This window comes from Dermacentor variabilis, chromosome 1, assembly GCF_050947875.1.
Source record: "Dermacentor variabilis isolate Ectoservices chromosome 1, ASM5094787v1, whole genome shotgun sequence".
NCBI classification, from domain to species: Eukaryota; Metazoa; Arthropoda; class Arachnida; order Ixodida; family Ixodidae; genus Dermacentor; species Dermacentor variabilis.
In genome coordinates this window covers 271865420-271884653 of record NC_134568.1, presented here as the reverse complement: position 1 = coordinate 271884653, position 19234 = coordinate 271865420, and the positions used below count along the sequence as shown (strand labels likewise).

Here is a 19234-nt window from a genome sequence, read left to right as displayed (position 1 = left end):
CTTCGCGACCTAAAGTAAACGGTCCCCTTCATCCGTCAGGGTTATAAACGGTCTCCTTCGCGCGTAACAATATATATATATATACAAGTCACTATGTGCAGCCTACCGCTTTCTCTGTGTTTTTTTCCCTGTTATTAGAAAGATGCCTGCTCAAAACACTCTGCTCACATTTCTGTCTAATCTAAATAGTCACAGAAAGGCTAAACTCCGAGAGCAGTGAAATCATTACTGTCCTCTAGCATTTATCACAAGACCCTTGCCTCTACTGCGCTTGCTCAATATAAGGTGCAGACAATGACATCATGATTGACCAATTTCGTGGACTTTTAACTGTTATTGCATTAAACATATACTTTGCAATAGACAGTTTTAGCAGAGTGTTGGTTCGCTTATTTGATGAGCATGTCTCCCAGACACGTCAGCGATGCACTCTCAACTTCGATGTATAGCAACAAAAAAACTGAGTAGATGCACCTTCCCGCTCAGCTCAATCGGTTTTAAAGCAGTACGTGGGCAGCATTCTAAACTCTGCTGTGAGTATACGCCCTGTGCACATGCGCATTAGTTCTCCACTAGTGTTCTGCTGAGCAGCTGCTGAGCAGCTGCTGAGCACCTGCTTGGACCACATGAGGTCTGCAGTATCGTGCAAATAAAAATTTAAAAAAAAGGGAGGATACACTGGACTGAGCATAGCGGACCATTAATGCTCTGCTAAAACTGTCTAATATTCATACTGTATGACTTAAGACAGTTTGTACAGCAACCATAATTTATTTTATAAACAATCTACACTGTACTAGAGAAAAGAATAAGAGGAAAAAGAAAAGAAAGGTCTGGATAAAAAAGATCACAAAAAGAGCGTACATTCATTATTCTCGTGGTAAACCTAATGAATGAGAAAACTATGAAGGAATCCAGGCAATTTATGGGATAACAACATGAACCAGGCAATTTATGGGATAACAACATGCTTACAACTAATGTAGATACTGATGATAGTTAATAAGCCAGCTGTAGCTTGAAAGTATATAAATAAACAAATTTAGCAATTCTACATAGCAATCTGCCGTTAAAAAATCCACTAGGTCATTGCACACCCAACATGTTTTATATGGGATAAAACTATTATTCGTCATTTCTTCATAACTTTAAGCAACAAAATGTATACTTGTGAGTAAAAGCTTACGGACCAAAAACTTTCAAACGCACAAAATGAAATTGAGAAGTTCACTGGAAAGTTCGCAATGCCAAGTTTAGACTAGAGTTCTCAATTTCAAGTTACATTCATAGGCGAAGAAGAAAATCCGCTTTATCGCAGAATCCCTGGTCCATATACTTTTGGTCAGGGGAGTACACATTCATGATAAAAACTGTTTCTGAGAAAAAAAAAAAAAAGAGAGAACTGAATTACCCTGATCCCTTGGCGTGTAACCTGAAACTGAAGATGGCAGTTCAAGCAAATGCAATGCATTTGTCAGTTTTCGTTTATCAGCCTGAGTTTCCTAAAATTAGGTTTCCTTAACACAACCTCTGGCCCACATACTTTTGATCATACGTGTACATTCACAATATATACATTGAATAAAACAGTTGCCCAGCACTCTGAACACATTAGGCTATAAAAATAACAGTGAATTCAAACTTCCATAAATATTTGTGGATCGTGCAGGATTTTTTTAAGCACTGGTAATAAGCCAAAGAGTTTTGAATGTTGTGCTGTCATTACTGGACAAGTCGACAAGTTTTGAATTACATTTTTTGTGAGTAGATGTAACACGAGGGGTTCAGGTGTTGTGGAACAAGAAGTGAAATCTTAATAAAAATGATTTCCAAATATAGTCATAAATATTTTACGACTTTAAAGCTTTAAAAATACTTCCAAATTCTAAAGTTTTCAGCAGATCTCGACAACTGCATTATATAGTTGCAAGCAAAGTGTTAAAGGGATACCATACATAAACACTATATCAGCTTAGACTGGATAATCTTAAGTTATTCTTTAAAAACTCCATTTTTGTCAACATTGCAGTAATATGTTGAATATTAGACGATAAAATGGACAAAAAGTTCAATCTTCCTTTTTTGATTCCGTGCCAGAAACCCAGTGTTACTATGTCATATTTAAGAAGGATCGACGTTTGGGCAAGTTGGTATTGGTTGAACATTTTGAAGGGGCAGTGAAAGACGACGAAGACAGAAGGCAGGAACACACAGGACAGTGCTATCCTGTATGTTCCTGCCTTCTGTCTTCGTTGTCTTGCACTGCCCCTTCAAGATGTCATATTAATTTTTTTTTATATTTATCCCGTTGCGGTTGACTAGAAGTTCTTGAAACTTCCCAAGTTCTGTCTAGCTCTTTTCGAGTACAATATAGTTAGTCATTACTGATAAAAATTTAACTAGATGGGAGCAGACACCGTAAAAATCCATAACATCATGGCAAGATGGTACAGGAACTTTACAGTGGTGTTGCCACTCGACTTTTACTTTTGCATCTCCTCTGGCCTACCAAGCCTCTTCCCTCTGTAAGAGTTTTTTTTTTGTTACTGTAGAAGGGTAATTTACTAATACAGCTCAAATTAGTTTTTCTCTTTAGTGTCTATTTAGTAAGATACAATCCCATCAAGCAGGAATCAGACAACTAATAACTTTTTGAAGGTTCATTTTCTTTTCTTTTCCATTGTGCAGTGGGCCTCAAGGGAGAGAAAAATTGTTAGTGTGTTGAGCAAGTCTTCTGGCCTCAGGGTACAGATTTGATTTTTTCTTTTTTTTGATACACAGTGGCTGTTTATGGAGCGGCACACTTACGATATTCTGACCAGCTTGAATACACGAAGCAGAGACCATCAGGACTGAAAAAAAAAAAAAAAACGGAAAGAAGAGCAACATTTACATTGACTGCAAGGTATGAAGATCTAGTATCAAAGAAACATTTCTATATACATGATTTAGGACATCTTCCAAGTATATTTAAGCAATGCTTCCATTTATGGAAGTGGCAGCATAGTTGTCACATTACATATTTTCTTTCACCAAGCAGAATTCACAAATTTGGGCATGTAGCCTTGAATATTTCATCATAGTATTAGTATTTTGGCTACAGGAAACCTTTCTCAATATTTTGGAGAAAGGAGATTCAATAATATGATGTTTGCAGACTATGCTAGTCCACAGGTAATATTCAAAATCATGATTTTTGAAATCTTGAATACATGACAAGTTTAACAAGCAACATTAAAAAATATGGTGGCTTTCTTTTTCTTCAATACCTAATGGGACAGCAAAAAATCAAGTCACGCCATATTAGTAGATTAGCATTCTACAGCAACACATGTACTGCAGTTGCCAAGAAAAATGTTTCCATAAGAAAGGAAATGTCGCAAACGCAACTGAGGAGCAGCACCACATCATTGGGAATAAGAGCCAACTACACGTGGCATACTAGTATATCAACCCGACACTCTTTTTTCAACAGCAGTCAATTATTAAAAAACAAAAAGCAATATACATTCACTGTTGAAATGAAAGTGCAGCTTATCCACATTTATTTGGTTTTTATTATCCCTTTCCCTTACCACCAGTGTAGGGTAGCAAACCAGGTACTTGTCTGGTTGACTCTCCCTGCCTTTCCTCTTCTTGCTTTTGCTCTCTCTTCCCACAGACAGACACTGCTTTTTAACACTGCTCCTTCAGCCCTAAATTTACCCTCTATGAAGCCTTTCAACTTGCCAAGAGTAGCAGACTGCCACCTCCCAGATTGCTGGGGCAGCTGCAACAACAGCTATCTCAGGAGGCCATAGGGCATGAGAGTGATGCAACGATACAAGGATATAGCATGTACTTCAATGTTCATGGACAATTTGAACAGACAAGGGGATGTGCTGCCTTCATCTGAACTTTCCCCTTGAACTAAGACATATATGAACAAAGAACAATGACATATTTCCAAAAGTGTAACTATCCCACTAGCTAAACAACACATGTGCCTTAAGCTTTTTAAATCTCGAAGTTTTTTTGTAAAGTGTACAAAATTTACCAATATTTTTCATTCTATCAAATTATTGCACATTACATGCAGATTTGAAAGATATATGAGCTGTTTATCTTTTATGATCACCCCAAACGATGAAAAATATCTGACCTGAAACATAGGCTTTCCCTTAGCGCACACTTGTAAGGTTTGAACTCAATTATCTGAATATAGATTGATGATACCGAAAGGAATCGAAAGCATAGATGAATATGTTCAAGTGCCTAAATTTAAATTCACAACACGAATTGAGTTGATGAGCATGGCTCATCTTCGGTGAGCAAAGAAGCAGTTGTGGCTTGATCCAGTACGGCTTAGGCTTGGTACTTAAAATGCTAAGTCTTAATTGTACAAGGACATGGTAAATACCACAGCTGCTTGGCTGCACCATTCTCAACAGTTAGTTCCATCAGTTTGAGAAAATGGCAACAGACAAGCAGTATAGTAGCCTGTATGATGGAACAGTGAGGAACGGCATGCGTGTTCTTGACCTACCATTTTCTCTCACAACATTGATGTTATTAACTTCATGGGATGACCGTACATAAATGTGTTTTCTCTAAAATAGACAGGTTTGAATTCAATCTTGAGCCTCCTCATGCAAAACATGAAACATTCTGAAATATACTGTTGGTTGCCAAGGGGTGAACAGAAACAGTAAAATCTCCTCTTGCAAGCAAAGGTTAGTGAGCATAAATTAATATTTTGTGAGTAACAATAATCTGGTAATCAACATAAAGGGGTCCTTCACTTTTTAAACATGGTAAATAAACCTACTTGGCTGCTAAAGTCAGCCAAAACACGCTGACAACTGCCACGAGTCCCGACAAAAATAAACACATAGAAATCTTGTTGCTGATATGGCGCTTCCAGCTGCGATACGCCAATACCAAAGTTCAGCATAATTATGTATAGGCTGGTTCAGCATCGTAAGAATTGATCCCAACTACCACTACTTGACAAACAAAAAGCCTGGAACGCTCTGAAAGCATGGCAGGCACAATGTTTGATTTTTGACAACTGCGCTCATGCAAGACGTGTAAAACAACGTTGTCCGCAAGGATCTGTTGTACGGTGTTCTTTAACACTAGACATACGCCACGACTTTGTTCATTAAGCAGGCTGAAAGGATGTTCTTTATCGACCACCATGATCATGAGTGACGTTGGGTAACACTCTCTGGGCTAGGTTTAGTACATGTACACAAAGACTCAAGACAGTAAACAATGCTACTGCGGCAGCTGTAGCTCAATTGGTAGAGGATTGCATGTGCCTTGTGGAACTTGCAGTGTGAATGCAGTGCAAAGCACCGAAGGGCGGGAAGAAATGGTTTGCAGAAAGATGTCCAAACACAAGCACTGCTGTTCAGTGCTTGTGTTTATACAAGCAAACAGGCTTAATGAGCTGAGGATAGGCCCAACGAGCATGAGGATGATAAGCCTAATGATAGGCTTAACAAGCATGAGGATAATTTCAGAAGCAAAAGGAATACATGACTGGTATTCCATTGCCAGCAGTGCAATAGTGGTCCAGATTATAAACACAAAGAAACATTCTGCACAGACATAATCCGGTAACTTGTGAAATTTTGGAACCAAATGAAGTGTCTCTTAGGCACATCGTACATTAGTCTGACATCACTGGTACTTTCAAACAAGGAGTTGGCACGTCTAGGAGTAAATGGACAGAAGGACATGGCATAAGAGAAATAATTCATTTTTTTATATGTGTACTAGGTATAGTAGTTGGAAGTCAGTGATTGTGCATCATCTTCTCTCTGTCCCGATCGTGCATCTTCTCTCTGTACCGATTGTGTTTGGGGCTGTTGAAAACTGAATGAACTAACAAGCCAAATTCTAATGCTACCAATGCCAACTTTCACGCTTATCATCTCCTTTGCCTTAACATTTCTAGACATAAATACACAGTTCTATTCAAAATAAAAAGCTGCATTTGCAGAGGGTGCATGAAGCAGCTGTAACCCACCTAACAGCCATGTCAAGAATACTCCAACCCACATCTCGAGCAGACACAGACTTGAACAGCTTGAAGTCACCTTGGCTTGTGTCATAGATGCGTATCACACAGTCTGCACAATGTGAATTGAACTTGAAGCACAGCAAAACAATAATACCATTGGCAAAATCCATAAAACAATGACAAGCTTTAGTCATGAAATAATAGCACCGTGGTGTACAAAAAAAAAACAACAGCTACAGATAACAAAAGCATAAAATAAACAAGACAGTTCCCTCTTTCCTTGCACTACCTAGGACCTAGCTGCTACTTAGGGCCTAGGGAAAACACAGGGAATGCGGGAGATGGAAATTCAATATGATGAGCAAAACAAGAACAAGGTGAAAGCAGGAGCCAATGTTTCAACAACTGGACTTGTCTTTTTCAAGGTGACATACGCTCTCCTCGACACAGTATGTATAGGTACGGTTCTTCTAAAGGGGAGAGTGGTTGAAGCGGGTGGGCGAGGCAACGACCGAGGGTGTGTTAGCGGCAAGGGTGCAGAATTGAAAAGAGAGGTGTTCTACTAAATGTCGGTGGAGAAATGGGAGTTAGCACCACGTGTCAGTTGATTGATGTGTCACTGTGGGTTCCTTTTTTCGTGGAAAGGGCCTGGGCCTGGACAGTGGGGGGGGGGGGGGATTGATAAGTGAACTGATAAGCGCGAGGAAGAAAAAAGAATGAATATATAAACAAAGAACGAAATAAATTAGTGAAAAAAAAGGGAGGTTGGAATATTATTGACAACCCAATAACAACTAAGCAATCCAATAAAAGATAACTAAACGACTAATTACCAGAAGCCTAAGAATAGCCAGCAGTATTTAGACTACACCAGTCATCACCTGCGACACTGCAAGTGAGGAATCTTTGTCGGACAAGCAAAATGAATAAGAAGAATCTGTAGCAAAGGCAATGATTATATCCATCACCTAAATGATTTTAAAGTAACACTAGCGAAAATAAACTATCCACAAATTGCTCTCAACCAGGCTTATGACGTTGTGTCAAGATTAGAGAGGCAGTCGTAATTAGCTAAGAAACAACCTATACCAGAATTTGAGAGACCTTCAGCCCTTATAACAAAATATTGTAATGCCCTCTCAAACATAAACAACACCCTATGAAAATATGACCCAATATTATCACGTAATGAGCATTTGAGATAAGTATTCTCGGATGTACCAAGGGTTAGCTATCGCCACAACAGAAACATTACAGACATGTTAGCGCATGCAAAAGTCATTCAACATCACCCCCCCCCCCCCCTTAATCAAAGCATGTTCTCGCCCTAGGTGCAAAGCCTGCAAGCACCTTCAAAGTGACATTAAAATTAAAAGCACCACAAATAGCTATGCACACAAAGTGAAAATTAGCTTTACTAGCAAAAGTTCTGATGTAATTTATATGCTTGAATATTCTTTCTGTAAGAAAAAATATACTGGTGAAACAGGACAATCAATCAACGCCAGGTTAAACGGACATTGCGCGGGCACAGCTAAGGGACTTCCCAAAGCCGTCGCCGAGCATTTTAGCCAACCAGGTCATAACTTTGATGAACTTAAACTCTACGTACTACAGTCACGTTTCTGTTCTGTGCGATACAGAAAATACCGAGAATCATATTTCATCCAAAAGTCTAGACATTGCAACCAACAGGCATTAACATTTCAAAGGGAGCTTTAGAATATATTCGCTATGCTAAATTTCGAAATATAGGTAACAGCACTTAGTTATTTTTCATTGGGTTGCTTAGTTTTTTTGTTAATGGGTTGTCAATAATATTCCAACCTCCCTTTTCTTTCACTAATTTCTTGTATTCTTTATTTATATATTTAGGCTTTTTTTTCCACGAGCACCATTTTCTGCCGCTACTTTTATTCTCTCTTTCAGAAAGACAATAGTTAACTGACCTCCAGCGCAGCAGATAATTCCCTCCCTCCCCCGCCATCCAGGCCCCTTCCACGAAAAGAGGAACCCACAGTGGCATGTCAACCGGCCGACACATGATGCTACTTCACATTCCTGTACAGACATTCGGTAGTGCACTTATTTTTAATTTTACACCCTCGCCGCTAACACACACTCGGTCTTTGCCTCATCCACCTGCCTTACCCTCTCCCCCCTTTAGAAGAACAGTACCCATATATACTCTGCTGAGGAGAGCATATGTCGCCTTGAAAAAGACGAGTCCCCTTGTTGAAACGTTGGCTCCTACTTTCGCCTTGTTCTCGTTTTGCTCATTACCTAGAACCTACGAATATTTAAACACATACCGAAGTACAGTCGAACCCGGATATATAGAATTTGAAGGGGATCACAAAAAAGTTTGATATATAGGTACCTAATTCAATATATAAAATAAAAATGTTACAAAAAAATTTTGAAGGGGATTTTACAGCTGTTCGACGTATACAATAATTTGTTATATGTGGGTTCGATATACCTGAAGCCATTTTGTAGCAATTTTTGGAGCAGATAAAATTTAATTTTGGAGCAGATAAAGTTTCATTCTTGAGCAGATTGGAGAAGACCAATTCTCATTTTGGAGCAGTCTATAGCACAAAAACCATTATTGGAGCAATCTGGAGCACACAAATTTTATTTAGAGGATTATAATAATGAATTGGGGTAACCATCACAAAACCTTACATTCTGTAGCATTGAAGAAGCGGCCAACAACAGCTTTATGATAATTTTCATGTTATTTTTGTATTAAGCACTGGTGAAGTGACTGGAGATGTTTTCCATTAGAAGTTGTGAAGAAGCTAGGATTAATGAACACCACAGTGGTTTATTCAAAGACATTTCTCATTAATGTGGACAGCACTAACCAGCTCAAACCAAGATTCTGCACTCACTAGACGCACCTAGACATGTGGAGTTTACACTGAGTGGTTGGTGTACGCCCCCTGAATAAGCTAACTGGAGCAAAAATTCCTTTTCTCTTGGCTTCTCCTTTTCAAAGTCACCTCAGTGCATGCACCTTCCCTCGCCACTCGTCCTCTCAGTTTGCCCTTCTTGATCGCGATGATCATGCTGTGCAGCAATGAGATCGACGCAATATCCGGATCCATGATCCCTGTGATCGTGGGGCTGCGCACCGTGATCAAGAGCAACTGTCATAATGCCAGTGCAAATCGAAACAAAACAGCAAAGAAAACAAAAGGCATGGCCAGCAGTCTGCACAAATGGCACCAGCACGCACTTAATTAATCCTGCTGAATATAACTTAAGGTAGTGGCATTCATTTATCTTGCTGCCCGAGCCGACGAGTGAGGGAGGTGAGGAGGTCTGGGGCCTATCCACGTCTCTCCATTGGTTCAGTAGAGTCACGTGATTGTGCTGGCGCCATTTGTGCAGACTGCTGGCCATGCTTTTTGTTTTCTTTGCTGTTTTGTTTCGACTTGCACTGGCACTATGACAGTTGCTCTTGATCACGGTGCGCAGTCCCATGATCACAGGGATCATGGATCCGGATATTGCGTCGATCTCATTGCTGCACAGTGCGATCGTCGCGAGAAGGGCTAACTGAGAGGATGAGTGGCGAGGGAAGGCGCATGTGCTGAGGAGACTCTGAAAAGGAGAAGCCAAGAGAAGAGGAATTTTTTGCTCCAGTTAGCTTATTCAGGGGGCGTACACCAACCACTCAGTATAAACTCCACATGTCTAGGTGCGTCTAGTGAGTGCAGAATCTTGGTTTGAGCTGTAGCTGCACAGTAGGTTTGGTTGTATTGTTATTTTTCATCAGGTATGAAGGTAACACTGAAATTATTAAAATGCACAGGGCAAAATGCTGTTCACTTGGCACCAGGTGTCATGTTATACATGCTGTAACATGACACCTGGTACTGAAGTTCATTATGTCTTTTTTCTCTTGGAAATTTTGCTACAAACCTTAGACCTGAGGAAAAATATTCAAAACATCCCAATTTGGCCAATACCAATATTTAAGCTAAACAGTGCTCTTTACTTTTAAAGGGGCCCTGATGGACACCTTGGGTATGGTGAAAAAACACAGTCTGTGGATAACATATGCTGCTGTGAACATGTCAGCCAACTATTACAGCCATGCGTGGAACGTGGAGCTCAAAAGTGGAGCACTAAGTCACCTTTTTCTTAAACACTCTCTTTTCAAACAAAGCCTTCTTCTCACCCATTTCAAAGCTGCTGGCCCTTTGCAAATGTCATCATATGCAAGGTCCTCATAGGTGGCTGCTATTGGCCGATAGCTGACATCAATCAAGAAGGCTGTTTGGATCAATGCGCTTCTTCCTACTGTTACTGCGTAAATTTATTGACACAGTTTACTAAACAGGCTGAAGTAAGCGAAAATCTGCATAGAGAATTTTGATAAAAATTACGTACTTCCGGAAGAAGTCGACTACTGTCTGCTCACACTAAGCCGCCGGCATAGAAATTAAACTTTTGCCACACTGGTTATCGGTGTCAGAGATGACGGCTATCGCTAATTTATACAGTAAAACCTCGTTAAATCGTACCCGCTTAAACAGTAGTTTCGTTTTAAAAGTAGTGAAGTCAAATCCCCAACTCAGCGGCCATTGAACATAATGTGTTTTGTATCCGCATAAACCGTACCAGCTTATTGCGTACGTATCGGTTAACACATAGTGTTCCCACTTTTCGTCGCACAAACACGGCAGTGCTTCGTCTGCATCAGGCGGCCCGGCAGAACAACAAGCCTCAGAGATCTGAACCACGGCCTCCAAGCGCCCTGTGTGTTTGCGCGTGAAGCTAAATCAACATCAGCCGTCATTTCGGCGCCGTACCAAGAGAGCGTTGTGGCGTCATTTACGTGAAGACTCGCGTCATGCCGAAGCTCGGATAAAAAAGATGCCGGGTGCTCAGCATAGAAGAAAAATTAGACATCGTTCGTGCTGTCGAACATGACACGAAGAAGTCGGTGCTGGCACGCGACATGGGTCTACTGTTGACTACGGTGTGTGGCATCTGGAATGTGAAGAAGTTGCTTGGCAGCGCTGCTGCGACCGCGAAGAGATGTCAGCTGCGAGGTTCGACTTTTCGTCATTGTTGCCTCTGTTTTGCCGAAGTGTCGCCTAGCGACAGTGATAAGGATGACACGGAAAGTGACAGCACGGGCGAATCAGGCCCGACAGTGGCAGAAGCTGCGCATTACATCAGTCTCACGAATGCAACCGTTGTGACGAGAACAGCTACCCACAATTAAAAGGTGCCCCGCAACTTCTGCAAGGCTACCGCGCCCACGCACGGAGAATATGCAACACTAACGAGGAATCTGCAATGCGAGTGTTTGCCGAGAAGAGGGGGCTGGTTGAAAAGCTGGCTTGCAGCTTCAGTAAGTTTGAGGCCGCTGTCGTTGTTGCTAGGCCGCCGCGGCATCAAACGAAAATAACACTTTTGTCACGCGAAGCAAATAAATACTGCATGTTTTTTCCTCTTTCATCACATTCTCTCTTCCGTTTTTGACAGGTAAGTGGGCAATCTCATGCTTTTTCGGTTAAGCACTACTACCGTTTAGTACATACTTTTTCCGAGCTCAGGCCAACTACGGTTCAACGAGGTTTCACTGTATTAGCTTTTAACACTCCACTAGGCTTCTAACCACGCAAAGCTTAAGGTCAGGTCCCACGTATGCTTGCCAGCATATGCTCACTCTAGCCCTGTTGTGCACATAGCAAACATTGTGTCTACAGTTGCATAAAGCTGCATCTGCTGCGCAGGTGCACGGAATTTTGGAGGTCATGTACTGTGTAGTGTAGACACTACTATGGCTGCCGCGGCGTGCCGCGACAAGCCCGATAGGGCTCACTGAGGACAACCGCATGCATTTCTTGGTAATGTAGCTCCAGGTGCATGGTAAGTAGGCCTGAGCACCAACATCTGACTGGAATAGGTTGTCTGCTGCCCGAGTTGCACACCTTCCAGTCGAGTTGCCATCATGATTGAAGCTTGTAATGTTAGGAATCTTTTCAATGCGAGTCCAGAGAGTGGCATCTATTGCTTAAAGCATGGATATAGTTCGGCGTTTCAAGCACGCCATGCAGTGACCGGCGAAATCGCATACGTCTTGCCGATAATGCCAGGATTGACTAAAATTTGCCCCCTGTATAGTTTGGCACATTGTCATTGCCCGCAGCAGTGCAGCGGTCAGCTGTTGCAATTAATGCATGCGCACATGTGTGCAGCAAGTGAGAACTGTATTTTGCAGAGGCGCAAATTCAGCACACTTGCTTCAATGCACCCGAACTATATGAGTCTTTGTAGCAACGAGACCTTTAGATGGCCCTGATACACATTGAAAATAGATTCGACTATATCGCTACTGCTTTCGAGAGGAGATGTTAGCTAGGCTGCAGTCTGTCTTTTACTAGGGGAGAAGGAAGTGTTAAAAAAAAATAAGAAAGCGAGGGGGTGACAAGCAATTTGCGCAGAAGCGCGTATAGACCAGCAAGCTGCCGACCAGCCGAACTAGCACACGATGCACTCTCGTCTAGCGGCTCTGGCGTGATATAAGACATGTTCTATTCCCCCGCCAAAGCGCGACAGTCATGCTGACAGTGCCGGATGCTAGACTGTATAGCCAATATGGAGTTGAACGACGGCCACCGTAGTGTAACTGCGCCATGCGTGGCATGCGTCTGTGTCACATGAAGCTATATTTGCACCTTTAGCCAATGTGCATGCTACCGATGTACTTGCACAAGAGAACATAAAGATGACGTTTTGTTCAACCCTCATAAATTATGTGATTTCCGCAGAGATAAGTGTGAAAGGAAGTGTGCTACTCATGCCACTCAGTGCAAGAAAATACAGCCACGTATAGCTATCAGCACAGTGAAGGGATAAGGCACCTGTGGAAACACCATGAACTCAACCATAAGGTGACAGATAGCCTCCGAGTTTAGCAAGTCATAAGCTCCAATGTCGGAAGTAGTGGCATCTACGTGTACATCTAAAATCAAATTCGAAATGGGCACAACGGTGACATTCAGTAGGTGGAGCATTGTGGACACCACACCGCTCTGCCATAGTCTCCGCAGTGCAAGGCATTGAAAGAGGAGCGGGAACATCGTGAAGGGGATCAAAGATGATCTTTGACTGCCAATCACTCCGCTTCTGCTGAGCGCATCAAAGTACATTTTGCTGCAAAGTATTCCTGAAATAGTCTATTTTAACTTCAAACACATTTCTTGACTTCAATAAAAAGTGTTTCAGGGCCCCTTGGAAATGTGAAAATGGACACTTTTATGAAAGTTACTGTGTTTACAGTACAGCACTCTCGAGCATGCACCCTCCGTACAAGAGCTGGTTCTTTTCTTCTTTGTTTCTTTTTTTTTTGCAAGAAAATTTGTAATCATTTAAGCCTGTGGGAAATTTTGCTATTATTTTACCAAATAAGACATTCCAGAGCTACTACTTGGTATCCCCACACTCATAGTAACTAAAAGAGATGGAGTGTTAGGCATTAAAAACTAGTACAGAAGTTTTAAATGTGCATTTTGTTTTGTGGCCGGTGGAGGTTGAAAGCCTGCATATTATCACAGTAGTCACGACCCTTATTCTGACAGAAGTACATCAGGCTGTGTGTAAACAAGGGCCAAATTGTACAGCCTGCCTAGGGGAATGCCGCCTACGACTTACTCACACGAGCATGATTTGCTTCTAAGAATACCACTTATTTTACTTAGTGCTAAGACTTCCCAAAAGTCTGCCTTGCCAAAACCAGACTGCTACATACAGTAGCACACAAGCACATCAGTGACTCTGAAACACAATGACTAAGTTTACATTATCAAAGTGAAAAATATATATGAATGGGTGAATGCTCCTGCTTCAAAAAATAAGAACAAGGCAACAGCCAACATTCTGACAAGGGGACTTGCCGAAAAGAAAAACAGGCAACCTGCACTATTCATTCCAGGTAATGCTTTACAGCTTGTGAGCAACAATACACTAAGAAAGTGCTTCCTTACTTGATTTTTGTTGCCATTTACTACCTACACAAATTAGACATTTCACATGGCTCAAACAAAACATTTTTTAGATGTGGTATATCGTAGGAGAGTGTGACCAGCAGCATATTGTTGACATTTGTATTGAATTACTCAGTATATCATTTGCAGTGTGCTTAGTTAGCCTGAAAAAAAAGGGGGGGTGGGTGTCACCTTTAATTTGTGCACCTTTAATTTGTGCACCTTGAAGGCAGTGCTTTAAAGAGCGTTCAGAAATGCTGCTTGCATGCTGGCTACAAGCGAAGCAAAGTAAAATGTTTTCATTGCCTTTCAGTGCCCGCCTATTGCTCATCATGTGACCATGGTGGCTTCCCATTTTCACAACGAACATGCTGAAGTGGTTGTCTGGCTTTTGATGGACGCTGAGGCAAATTTTTTTTTTTTATTGGTATGCAAGCCTTTTTTGATACACTACCAAGAGTACTGCAATTCAGGTCTGCAGATACACAGTGACATCTTTCTTTTTCATGTTTTTTTTCTTTCATAGCATAAAAATAAAATGTAAACGATAACATCATGGAAAGAACTCCATCGGATGTTTCTGAACATGCTAAACGACAAAAGAACTTAGGTATACTTTAAAACTAATATAATTGACAGCAACATTCTTCTGCACTTGAGTAATTACCGTTGAGGCTTACCCTGGCAGGCTGTCATAAATATATCACCATTTCTGGCAAACGTTCCACAAAAAGCTTTGCTTGGGTAGAACACTTCATCTGCTTGGAAGTTTGGCAGGAACCTAATGGCAAATGAAGCATACACATCAGTAACAACAAAAAAGTATTGCAAGTCACCTTCATTTCTTTAAATTGGTAGCTACAGCAAAACCTCATTAATACATAGTTGGCACGGAACATGGATCAGGTACACACTAAGCTATGTACTAAGCTATGTGTAATTTCGGCAGCAGTGGTTGTGGCCTAAACTATGGTCCTAACCATTGTCTAAATTCTTGCGCAGATTACGTAGCCATCTGAGCTCAAGATACAGCACTTCGACAGCACCTACTATCAAGGCGGACACGTGTCGAGACAACTGCGCTGCGTGCAATGGCTGCCGGCAAGGTCAAGCCTTCTTAAGTGGCTGGCTCTGGACGGCGTTCATTTTGGCGGCAGCGACTGTGGCCTAAGCTACAGTCCTAACCATTGTCTAAATTCTTGCGCAGGTTAGTGTTTTATTTATTTTTTCATAGCTCTTCACAAATACCCTCTGTGCCACCACAACTGCTGCCTTTTCGCTCTGCTTGTGTTTATTGCTCTGTGTGCTTAACTGCGATGCTGACTAACGCCGAGCTGGCAAGGGAAATTGAAGTGCTCCATTCTGCAGTCACAGAGATGCGCCAAAGCCTGGTCGCTTTTAACGACTTGTATGAATTTGTGAAATCAAGGAATGACAGTCTTGTGCAAGAAAAATCCTTGAGGGATGAGAACAAGTCCCTCGTAGATGGTAACAAGAACCTTACGCAAAGAGTTGGTGACCTAGAGCAGTACTTGCAGCAACACAATGTGGAAATTAAGGCCATCTCAAAAACAGACTGAGCAAACTGCCTGTCAATTGTACAGGTCTTGGGCGAAAAGATCGCCTGCCCTGTGGCTTCTGCTGATATACATATTGTTTACCGTGTACCTGCTGAACGGGGAACTAACATCATAGCACATTTCTGCTATTGGACAAAAAAGGCTGACTTTGCATCCAAAGCATGAAAGGCCCGACTCACTACGAGCACTATTGGGCTCTCGCATAAGCCACAAACATCTATTTTCGTCAACGATCATCTAACACCGGAAAATAAGCGACTTTTTGCGCAGGCGCTAGACCTTAAGGAATCTAAAGGTTGGAAATTTCTGTGGACCGATAACTATGCTATCAAGACCAGAAAGTCGGAAGACAGCCGTGTGCACCGCATCTCCTGTGTGACTGATCGAACTATATTCACAAAATCACATGTCGTTTTCTCAGCACTCACTGATCTTTACAATTCATCATGGCTGAGTCTGTTTTTTCACTTGATCAAACTAATTCTCTGCTGAAAAAAATTTAGCACATCTTAACATCTGCAGTATTCGTAGGCACCACGATGATCTTGTCATGTTTCTTTCCATTCTGGACCACGCTTTCTCTTTCATTTGCCTGTCTGAGACGTGGTTGTCATTCCATGATGGAAATCTGTACGGTCTTCCCGGTTATACTTCTGAATACTGTCATCGCAAAGGACATCGTAGTGGCGGTTCGGCCATATCAATAAATTCAAAACTGTCATACAAACGCCGTCATGACCTCACTTTGTGCACTTCTCTCTGCAAATCTGTTTGGTTAGAAGTAGATCAAAGTAACTTTCAGTCAAGCAGTAACTTGTTGCTGACCAATCGTAATATTATAATTGCGTCCATCTATTGCTCACCTTCGTCTCCTTATCTTTAGTTCTGCAGAGAATTTGAGCAGTTACTGAACAAGTTAACTGACAAGAACAAGGACATTATAAATTGCGATGACATAACATCAATATAATTGACCCTAACAGTCAGTCATGCTCCGAATACGTTAGCACTTTTCTTACCTGTGGATTTTCTTCGCTAATTCATACTCCAGCTCGGTGTGAACAAGGCGGTTTTAGCACTCTAATAGATCATATCCTTTCCAGCTTACCTACTGATAATACCACGGCCGGTGTAGTACACTATGATATAACAGACCATTATACCATATTTTTTAGCGCAGGCTCCGTAACATCTAGTCTCTCTAGAAAAAAACATCAAGTCAGTCTTTGATTCAAATGAATTCATTCACCTAATTCGTGTGACTGACTGGACTGACGTGTTTCAGGAGCAATGTGCAGAAAAAGCTTTTGCATCTTTTTCAGCTAAGATATCAGAGTGCAATAATTTATGCATGAGTAACTTCACCGTGACGCACTGGTTTAGTACACCAAGAAAGCCTTAGATCAGCAACAGTTTAATGCAGTCCATAGTAAAAAAAAAAAAAAAAAGACTACCTTCGCAAGAAGCTCAAAGCTCAGCCATTTAATAACACATTGCGTTCACGATTAAAAGCACATTCAAATGTTCTTGCAGCCACCCTAAAACATGCTAAGCTTAATTACTATGAAAACAAGATTAGACAAAATGGAAACAACACCGGACAAAACTAGCGAGTTATTAAGGAATTTTTAAACACTAATACCACTGATAATGGCATATCATGCGTCAGCTACAATTCAGTTAATTTAACCGACCCTAAGGACATCGCTAATGCTTTCAGTAACCATTTTAGTGCTATAGTTGATCTACAGCATGAATTACCCTTACCTAGTTTACCACGCAGTCCCTATTCATTTTATTTATACCGTACAACTTCACAAGAAGTTTGTAGTATCATAACATCACTCAAAACAACTGGGCCCGGCCTTGACCTCATCCGACCGTCGAACATTAGGCTTGTGCATAAAGAAATTTCACCGGTACTTGCCGATGTAATAAATAAATTATTTAAAGATGGCGTCTTTCCCAAAAGCCTCAAAATGGGTAAGGTAATCCCTATTTTTATAAAGGTAAGCGAGAGTGTTTGAATAATTATTGTCCTATTTGCGTTTTGCCTTTCTTTAGCAAGGTAATTGAAAAACTTATTCACAAGCGTTTAACTAATTACTTATCCAAATTTAAGCTATTATCTCCGTATCAATTTGGTTTTAGAGAGCATTTGTCAACTGAACTTGCACTTATTACGTTTATGACAAAGTTAAATTAGATATAGACGAAGGCCTATATTTGGTGCTTCCTTTATTGATTTCACTAAAGCGTTCGATACAATTAACCACCTCATCCTCCTACACAAACTAGAACCTTATGGCATTTCTGGCCCGCCTTTGCAGTGAATTCGGGACTACCTAACAGACCGACCACAAATAGTCCAAGTAAACAGTTCCTTCTCTTCACCTAAAGTTATTAATAGAGGCGTCCCTCAGGGATCAATACTTGGGCCATTGTTATTTTTATTTTTCATTAATGATTTGTTACAAATATTAACGCATGCCCACAGCCTCCTCTATGCTGATGACACAACCGTTTTCGTATCAGACCAAAATTCTGTCACACTAGCAAACAAATTAAACAATGACCTCATTAATGGTCACGCATGGTGCCTGAAAAACACGTTACATATAACAATCTATCAAAGACAACATTTATGGTATTTCATTCCCCTCAAACATTATTCATAGATTCCTTAGTCGTATCTCTTAACAATCACATAATCATAAGATCTGGATCAACAAAATTTCTAGGCATTATCTTAGATGAGCACTTAAAATTCAACCACCATGCCCAATCTCTTGATCAAAAAATTTATTTTGGCATTCACGTGATTATCAAATCGAGCTCCTTTTTTGAGCCAAGTATTCTCTTGTCTTTGTATTACGCGTATATACACAATCATCTTTCATATTGCCTCTCCATCATGGGGTAATACATACTTCACTCATCTCCACCAAGTAGAAGCTTTACAAAAGCAAGCGGTACAATTTATCTTCTACGTCTCACTCTGCTCCCATTTTTAGTTCCCTAAACCTTCTCCCCTTGCGCATGTTATTCAATCGTAAGCTGTTGCTAATAAAGTTCCACCTCATAAATACGGAGCTAGGTATTGAAAGTTTTACCCGTACTAACCTCACTAGTAATAATAACACAAGGCTTTCCGCACGTCACAATTTACTCCTTCCTAAAATTCGAACTAACTATGGGAAATTTACTGTCATGTTTTCAATGGTATATCATTGTGGAATTCGATTCCGTCCGATATCAAATCGTGCATGTGAAGCCTTCAAGCGCAAAGTTAAGGCGTATATTAACTCGTTACAGAACTAGTATTTTTATTGTGCGTTGTAAACATTATTAAATATATCTGTACTGTAGTGTTCCTAATTTTCTTTTTATATATATTCTTTATTTTCTATTCCTGTCAATATTTTACAGCATTGCTTGTTCCCCATGCTACCGCCATCGCTTCGTATTAAAACGCTGTTTTTTTGTTCCTGATGACTTTTCCGCGTTGCATGTTCCACACACTACAACCACACTTTTGTATTCAAAGCTGTTTTTTTTTTCCTTCTTTTTATCCATTTTTTTTTTCCTTAAAAACACAACCTTTGTATGATGTAGCCTGCTACTGTTGCCAC

The 19234-nt window shown here is 40.8% G+C and overlaps 1 protein-coding gene across 5 annotated transcripts in view; it reads right to left on the bottom strand.

The window, feature by feature from the left end:
• LOC142564684 (DDB1- and CUL4-associated factor 11) overlaps window positions 1-19234 on the bottom strand; it is a 118372-nt gene that overhangs the window by 38677 nt on the left and 60461 nt on the right. For all 5 annotated transcript variants that reach the window (XM_075675831.1, XM_075675806.1, XM_075675822.1 and 2 more), the window contains 3 exons: window positions 14703-14803; window positions 6017-6119; window positions 2809-2852 (listed from right to left, as the gene is read on the bottom strand). In XM_075675831.1, coding sequence (XP_075531946.1) covers window positions 2809-2852; window positions 6017-6119; window positions 14703-14803 — 248 coding nt within the window. The remainder of the gene's footprint in view (window positions 1-2808; window positions 2853-6016; window positions 6120-14702; window positions 14804-19234) is intronic.